The sequence below is a fragment of the Trachymyrmex septentrionalis genome, unplaced genomic scaffold (genome assembly GCF_001594115.1).
Source record: "Trachymyrmex septentrionalis isolate Tsep2-gDNA-1 unplaced genomic scaffold, Tsep1.0 scaffold22, whole genome shotgun sequence".
NCBI lineage: Eukaryota > Metazoa > Arthropoda > Insecta > Hymenoptera > Formicidae > Trachymyrmex > Trachymyrmex septentrionalis.
The window spans coordinates 3,014,689-3,023,590 of record NW_017305375.1 but is presented as its reverse complement, the minus strand read 5'-3'; the positions used below and the strand labels follow the sequence as shown (position 1 = coordinate 3,023,590).

Below are 8,902 nucleotides of genomic sequence, written 5' to 3'. Positions count from 1 at the left end.
GAGTTTTATGTTGTTTAAAAATAATTTCTTGCTCTAACGTGATATATATAATAGAAGAGACAGAGGAAGAAAAAGGGAGAGAGAGAAAATGAGAGTCTAGCTCTGTCTTTAAGAATCAAATACACAAAAACGTTCTGATACCATGGTACACTTTAGTTGCCTGAATTATGCCAAAAATCGCCATATGTTACTATTTTTATTTTTCAACTCTTAACTGGATCGCCTCCCTGAATTTAACAAATTGTTTTTACAGGTAGCCGGGCATACTGCGACCCGGGTGAGTCATGGCAAGAAGGAGAAGATGGTTGTGATATTCGGCTATTCGCCACAGTATGGTTACTTAAACACCGTCCAGGAGTACTCTTTGGGTACGCGCGAGTGGCAGATTGTCAAGACGAGTGGCTTTCCGGTGAGGGGTGGCTATGGACACAGTTCCGCTTACGATCCCCTTACGAATCTTATTTACGTGTATGGTGGTTATGTGTCGGAGTCACAAAGCACGCATATTTTGAGCAGTCGGCTGTACTCGTACCATCCTAATTATTGTGAATGGCGGTTGCTTACGTCGGCGCCGTCAGCGCGTTTCTTTCATACGGCTACCTTTGTCACGAGCGGACTGATGTTGGTGTTTGGCGGTAATATGCACAACGACACGCAGCAATCGCACGGCGCGCGATGCTACTCGGCCGATACGCTTGGCTACGATGTCACATGCGATACATGGCATCAGTACACCATGCCCAGAGATATGAATGATCTTCCGCGATACGGTCACAGCGCAACCGTCTTTGAGAAGTCGATGTATATTTATGGCGGCTTTGATGGTGAAATGCTGTCTGACATGTTGAGGTACCAATTTAATATATTTTGTTTTAAACACTCTTGTTCCATTATTTTATCTTATTTTAAAGTTTCTTATTTATCTGTGGATGTTGAGATATTGCTATTGTGCAGGTATACCCCCGGCAATTGCGAGCATCTAACGAATCAGAATCAGTGCCTGAATGTCAGAATAGGCGTAAAATGCGTGTGGCATAAACGAGATAATCGATGCCTGCAGATCACAAAGATTCCGCAACACGTGCTCAACCACAAGGAATACGACGAACACGATGGTATTTATATGAAATGTAACCTGGATGACAAGCCGCCCCGTGGCATGACGTCGCACGCGGAGCTCTGTAAATTCTTCACCGACTGTGTCACATGCGTGCAAACCTCATACAATTGTGTGTGGTGTGGCAAGAGTTGCCTGCACATGAGTTGCCGGGACAATCCAAATTCGCCGAATTCGGCCATCACAGAACTAGAGCATTGTGATCAGAACACTGGCATCGAATGTCTGCAATTGCACACGTGCCATGCTTGTTCCAGCAATCCGCGTTGCATTTGGTCATGGTCCAATGGACCCGATCGTTGCAAACCACAGTCAAAAACTCGGGAGGTACATATAAAATATTTTATTACTTTACTGGCTGTACGGGATGGCGAAATAACATTACAAATAATGAAATACTCATTACAAATAATTTCTTTTGAAATATTCCACATATAAATAATTATGAGTACATATTTTAAAATGTGATACTTAATTATCATTTCTGAAATTAATTAATTTAAAATAAATATATATAGTAATTCAACATCTTAACACTCAGACCGTAGTGGCGCTTCGCGCGCGCGCGTATTTAAAGTAGTGATACTTAATATTGATAATATTTCTCGTGACAATCTTAGCTTGTAAAGAATTAACGATATTAAATAATTAAGTGAATTTAATTATTAAATAAGTGATAATTATATGTCTCATTAATTTCTGAAACAGGTGAGCGTGTTGAACGGTACGATCCAAGCGCAGCGTTTGACGATGGATCCATGCCGCAGTCCATGCGCAGAGTACACGGCGTGTCGCAATTGCACAGAATCTGACTGTATCTGGTGTCAAAACGAGGCCAAATGTGTAGACAAAAATGCGTATCCGGCCAGTTTTCCATACGGACAATGTCGCGAGTGGACAACAATAGACGCTCGGTGTCGTGCCACAGAAACTGGCAGGGAATGGTGTAGTTTCTATTCGTCATGCGCCGCTTGCCGATCGGATCCCGGTTGCGGCTGGTGCGATGACGGATCGGACACCGGGAAAGGTTCGTGTATGCCTGGTGGAGCTCGTGGACCCAGCAGCAAAAGTTCGAACACGTGTTTGCTCGAACATTGGTACTTCACAAAATGTCCAAGTAAGCGAGATTTTGTGTTGAATTTTAACTCTTTGTCATATATCAGTGTTTTACTAATTCGATTTCTTTAATTCTTACAGCTTGTCAGTGCAACGGTCATAGTAGGTGTCTTCCAAATACTAGTGAATGCATTCAGCCATGCGGAAACTTGACTTATGGATCACACTGTGATAAGTGTATCCCCGGCTTTTATGGTAGTCCACTCAATGGAGCCACATGTCAGCGTACGTAATATCTTCTTTTATTATGTTATTAATGTTATTATTATTTCCAACCGTTACAAACGAGAAAGACATTTTAATGACATTTGTGCACTCTTATTACAGCTTGCTCCTGCAATAATCAAGGTACTCTATGCACGAGTGAGACGGGTAAATGTTATTGCACAACTAAAGGTATTATCGGCGATCATTGCGAACGTTGTGACGTATCTGGTCTCTATCACGGAGATCCTACGATTAATAAAGGATCCTGTTTTTGTGAGTTAACTGATACATTTCATTTTATAATTTAATCTTTATTTCAATAAAATTATCCCATTGCGTTTGCGTTTCAGATGACTTAGCTATCGACTATCAATTTACGTTTAATTTGAGCAAAAAAGAGGATCGTCACTATCGAGCAATCAACTTCAAAAATTCGCCACCGAAAGCCGACATTGACGCTGAATTCTCCATCACATGTTCTGTGCTTGCCAAGATGAATGTCAGCATCAAGAAAGTAAATAGTGACGAAGTGAAACTGGTAACCAACGCAAATTGCACAACGACTATGTACAAGCACCGTTTTAGCAAAGCAGACTACAACTTCGGCAGCGAAGATAACAATACTCTCACTACATTTTACGTATATGTCTATGACTTTCAACCGCCATTGTGGATCCAGATCTCGTTCTCTCAATACTCCAAACTGAATTTACAGCAGTTTTTCATTACATTTTGCACGTGAGTACCATAATTTGGACTTCGGAGCAATTTTTAATCTAAAATAAAGCGAGTTAAAATTGTATTAAATCTTTAAGTGCAATACACGAAAAATAATCTTAAGAGATAACAGATAACATCCATTGACCGTTTACGCTTTATTTTTTCCAATTTCTATACTTTTTTTGCCATGTTGAACCTCAGGCAGTACTTACTTGTAAACTAGAGATTACATGCCACCGCACAGGTGCTTCCTCGCTCTGTTACTGGTGGCTGCCATTCTCTGGAAGATCAAGCAAAAATACGACATGTATCGACGAAGACAAAGGCTCTTCCTAGAAATGGAGCAAATGGCTAGCAGGGCATTTAGTCAAGTTCTAGTGGAAATCGAGAGACGCGATGTTGACAATTCAGATCCAGAACGTGGTGACGCCGACTTTACTAATTGTCGTAAAAAGAAGAAGGTAAACGTGAATGATACTTTTTTAAATGCCGTATGTATTTTTAATGAATATCTGATTGTGTCTGTATTTCTGATTAAACATATATTTAATATTAAATCATTTTATTATAAAGAAAAAGTGAATTTTCTTTTAGAGGAGATTCTTACATATTTTTCAAGCAATTTGAATAGTTTTTTGCTCTTATATGAATTCTTACATCTAGAATGTCATAAATCGAGTAAGACTGGACTATTTACTAAATTTTTTGTGTGCAGAATGCTCCTAGTCCAATCGCACTAGAGCCTTGCTGTGGCAATAGAGCGGCGGTTCTGTCTCTGCTAGTCAGGTTGCCGACTGGCGGCGAGCCTTATACGCCAGCCGGACAGAGCGCTGGTCTAGCTGTGGCGTCCGCTTTGGTGACGCTAGGCAGTCCGCGCAGACCATCTCAGGAATTAACAACAAAGGAACCGAAGAAGACAAGGAAGTCCGCTAGCCAACATCCGGACTCTACTTGTATTTAGCGGTAAACCGAGGTATCGCGATAGGACGCAACTATAATAAGCCTTAGAGTTGTTTCTGTGATCTTGCCCGCACTTGATTCGGCAGGACATTTATCTTCGAACTCTAACGAAGTGGAGACGAAGTGCGAACGATGATCGCATCGAGATCAAAACGCGAAAATTTTTCTCGTTGACGCGCGACTGATCGATGAATCGAACAATTCGGTTATTTTATCCGAAGGCTGAATGTGTAACGCTAGATATAAATGTATGCGCGATTTTCCTTATCGAGTAGAAGGAAACGCCTTTGGCCGAGGAGCGGATGGCCTGCTCCAACCGGTTACGTCCGCTAATTATGGTAAGTAACATTTTCTTTTTAGACTTGAGCTGTATGAAATATTTTCATGCGCAGAAAGGGACGTCCATTGATCACTCGGCTAATATTCGGAACATAATCGAATTTCTTTTAAGGACTTCGATTAATAATGTACAGTGTTGTATAGATGATAAGACAATTGTTTTTGTCGAAGAAGTTACGATACATATTGGTCGCGTGGATAAACTGGCCTCGTGCATATTCGAAAAGCTTTTATCCGCTGCATTTGTTTTAGAAAATTATTCATTTATAATTTTGAATATATTTAATTATATTATATATAATATATAATATGTATAATATATAATATATAATATTTTTAATTATAATAAATTAAAAAAAACAATTATTTAAAATCACAATACAAGAAAATGGCTCAAATAATAAATTAAATAATTGAAACAAGGGGTTACGCTCCATAAGCGTTTCTCTCTCTCTCTCTCTCTCTCTCTCTCTCTCTCTCTCTCTCAAAACAGTTACTTAAAAACAACTTATAAACGAACGTTTTGATCTATACATGAAATCATTATCAATGTTACAGATTCTAAGTAGATTGTTACACAATTGATATTGCAAACAAATTGATAGAATTGAAGCCTAATTTTCATGTTCGTTTTCTGTCAAGGCGGTATTAATAATTCGATTTCTTATAAATCTTATCCGTAGGTATCACCAGTTTTTCATTGTGATGAACTATTATATTATACTTCCATCATAATGCTTAAGTCCTGGCCATCTTCTTATGTTTTTACGATTATCTGTTGCGTCAAATCGCCAATCTTTTGTATATATAACAATACTTGATCAGAGCACCATGATCCTTATCTTTTGAAATAATTTGCCCTTACAGTATATTAATGATAAACTGCTTTACATGGTATTCAAGTGGTCGTTAATGTTTAAAGAACAAACATGAAAACTGATTTTGATTTTGGCATTGAATTTTATTCCATTTGTTTGCGATATCAACTGTGTAATCTAGAATCTGTAATATTAATAATGATCTCATGTATAGGTTGACATTTTTTTTTTTTTAAGTAACTGTTGTATTAGAGAGAAAAAAAGAGAGAGGGAGAGGGAGAAAGGGAGGGGAAAAGAGAGAGAGAAACGCTTACGGCTCATTAGCCCTTTGTTTTAATTACATAATTATTTCTTAAAAATTTAAGAATTTATGAAATGAAGTGCTTTTTGGTAGTCTTTTTTAAGTATGAAAAAATTAAATATTTTTTTTATACGTATATCATAAGTTCTTATATTTTTATTGTTTTCTTAGCATACTTTTTACAGTGCAGTGGACAAAATATTGTAATTGCCATAAGAGTTATTAAAAGAATTCATTCATGTTACTGAAATGATTAAATTGAAGAAGTACAATGCTTCGACATAAGCTGTAAATAGGCTGTATTTTTTGGCTCGAATGAAAAAAATTGATTGTTGATAGTGAAAATAGAAAGACGTATAAAAGATCGGTGAATACGTCGAACAATTCACTATTTATGTATCCATTTGTAGCGAATGCATATAATATTCATATTCTAAATCGATCGAAGTGAGTAGAGATAACAATTGCAACTGATACAGATTTAAGGAAGGTATAAACCACACATCCAGTCTTGTGTGTGCATTTTACATTAGAATATTGTGCCAAATCAGAATTTCTTTTTTTGATATAAATGCAAATCATTTGTTGAGATAAACTTTGATCAGCTAGAATCGGTCGAAAAAGAGTATTTTCACTTTGTTACCTCTATTCACTGTGATTGCAATTAATCTTCATCACACGACCGAAAATTTGCAGGATTCAAGATTGATCCTTAACGGCGTAATTTGATTAAAAATTTTTAATAATTTGTGATTTTAGCCTAGAGACAACAGAAAGAATATAACATAATAAGAATCTCATTCGAAATCTCATTTTTCTTTTATGAAGCAAGGTGCTGATTATTTCACACGTTGGATGCACGAGTGTCTTTCTGAGCATTTAACTAATATGTTTACGAGATTCGCATGTTTTTACCTTTTTTTTTTTAAGAATTTATAGAACCTCTAATTGTATTATATTTTTATTTTTTCATACTTGTGTATTACAGAATTAAATTAGTAATGAATATCGCATACTTCCATTTTTACAGTACATTTGTACTTTACTTCTTATCGTTTTAAATACAAGAAAATAATTTGCAACGCTTGACTTTACGAATTTTGTATACATTATTAGCGAAAGGTAACGGTAGTGCATAATTGAGAAAGTTCTAGCGCACTCCGATACATACGTGAAACGTGCTTATATTAAGAAACTGGCACGGTCTTCTTGAAAAGTTCGTAGTAATACGAAAAAAGGGAGTTATTATTATAAGATTCATACACATACATATTAGATATTTTTTCTCTGAATACATAAACTTGCGTTATAATAGGTTTGTTTTCTATAGCTGAACTATAATATACTCTTTGGAATTTAAAGTGAAATAGATATATGTTTGATATTGGGGGAAAGCAAGAAAAAAAGTTGTAATCGGCGGGAATAAAAAACAAACCTAATAATTAAGTTTCATTTTTTATTGGTGTGCATGTGTGTGTGTGTGTGTGGGGGGGGGGAGTGTGGGTGTGTGTGTGGGGGGGGGGAGTGTGGGTGTGTGTGTGGGGGGGGGGAGTGTGGGTGTGTGTGTGGGGGGGGGGAGTGTGGGTGTGTGTGTGGGGGGGGGGAGTGTGGGTGTGGGTGTGTATATATGTGTGTGTATATATATATATATATATATATATGCGCACGCACACATACATAGACATACGTATATACGTGTGTGTATGTATTTATGTAATTGATACATATTTGCAGACGAATAATAAACGACGATAATTTGTTATTACTTGAATTAGCAAATACCATGCATTTTATTATGACGTTTAATACTCATATCTTCGTCTTTATATCATTTAAAATATTAATTTATAAAGATGTGGTCAAGAGAAACGTATATACATATATATATTATAAATTAGAATCGCTCCATTTTAAGCGATAAATGCGCATTTTCAAATATATTTTTCGTACCAAAGAAAGCTCTGTAGATATGAATAAAATCGTTATTGCGCACGTAGAAGACTAGATAGCACTCGACACAATCAATCAATTATTATGTAATGATTAGAAATAAATTTGTAATTATTGGTCGCGTTTGAAAAATGATTTTTTGTCAATCGGTAATACAGATCTGGTTATTATTTGTTGTCGAATTTACTTTTTGATACAAACAGCTTTTGTACTCGAATAGCGTGAGAAATAATCTCGTTTAAGAGATAATTGTAAAACTCTTTTCTTATAAGCACCAAAAAAAGGATATTTTATTAAAATATATTTTATTGGATATATTATATTGCGAAATACTTTTTATCATATAATTTATACAAACGAATGAGCGTCTTTGATGTTTTCGTTGCCACAATACATGCAATCATTTATGTTTTGAAGATTTCAACAATTTTGATAATTATTAAAATTATTTCAATTCAGTTATTAAAATAAATTTGAATCTACAGAGAGAAAAACTTTATTCTTTGTACTTGTATGTCAGCAATTTCGGCAACGAAAGGATTGAGATTGATGAATGCAAAGTTTGAAAATATTGTTTGTATAGAGTAAACTTTGCGCTAAAAAGTGTCGAAGTATTTTTTATTGTTAGAAGTATTGTTTGAATTTACGATACTTTCAATGTCATATAAATATCCGATATTCTCAGTGTTGATTTTAAATTATCAAGACGATGGCGCTCATATATACATATATGTACATATCTATGTTTTTTTTTCGTTCCATTCTTAGACTATACTTGAAAAATTTATTATCGAAGGGGAAGGTCGCTCTCGGAGAATAAAATTTTCAAACAGATTTCCATCGAGACTTGGAAAAAAAAATTCTCAAACAAACGATCGTTGAAAGTCTACGCCAGTTGGAAATTATCACTGTCGAGAGCCGCTCTCGGAAGCTAAAACTCTCAAGCGTACCGCCTCGACTTCGATTTTCTGTCTGTCGCGTTTGTTGTACACCGTAACACTGCCAATGTAATATTCCTTCACTTCATTGATCTTTTATAATCTGCTTCGTCTTCAACCCTCGAGACGACAGCCGGGCTTTCCCCTGCGTCGATCGATCTCTGTGACTGATAGCACGAGCAAAAAACCATCGATATTCCGCAATCTCTTCTTATCCCTCTCTTTCCAACGAAGATGGCGCACCATTGTTATTCGCGATCGCGATGGGACTAGTGTTGTTCATCGCCCTTAAGAAGCTCTCTCAGAAAGGCTTAAGTAATATATAAAAATAGAATAGTATAATACATTGCACATTGTATTTACTCTTATCATCTTTATTTATCTGACACATTTAGGGAAAAAGATAAAGGAAAGAATAGGGATCTTTTATCATTAT

At 36.2% G+C, this 8,902-nt stretch overlaps 1 protein-coding gene across 2 annotated transcripts in view; it reads left to right on the top strand.

Annotated features, from left to right (window-relative positions):
* Positions 1-4,693, top strand: part of LOC108748357 (attractin-like protein 1) — a 31,612-nt gene extending 26,919 nt beyond the window's left edge. Inside the window, exons 5-12 of one of the 2 annotated variants that reach the window (XM_018486464.1) lie at positions 254-849; positions 955-1,444; positions 1,826-2,234; positions 2,315-2,458; positions 2,561-2,713; positions 2,791-3,178; positions 3,384-3,621; positions 3,876-4,693. In XM_018486464.1, the coding sequence (XP_018341966.1) occupies positions 254-849; positions 955-1,444; positions 1,826-2,234; positions 2,315-2,458; positions 2,561-2,713; positions 2,791-3,178; positions 3,384-3,621; positions 3,876-4,121 (2,664 nt within the window). In that variant the 3' untranslated portion in view covers positions 4,122-4,693. The remainder of the gene's footprint in view (positions 1-253; positions 850-954; positions 1,445-1,825; positions 2,235-2,314; positions 2,459-2,560; positions 2,714-2,790; positions 3,179-3,383; positions 3,622-3,875) is intronic. The other variant, XM_018486465.1, reaches the window with a different exon arrangement.
* The last annotated feature ends 4,209 nt before the right edge of the window (positions 4,694-8,902 follow it).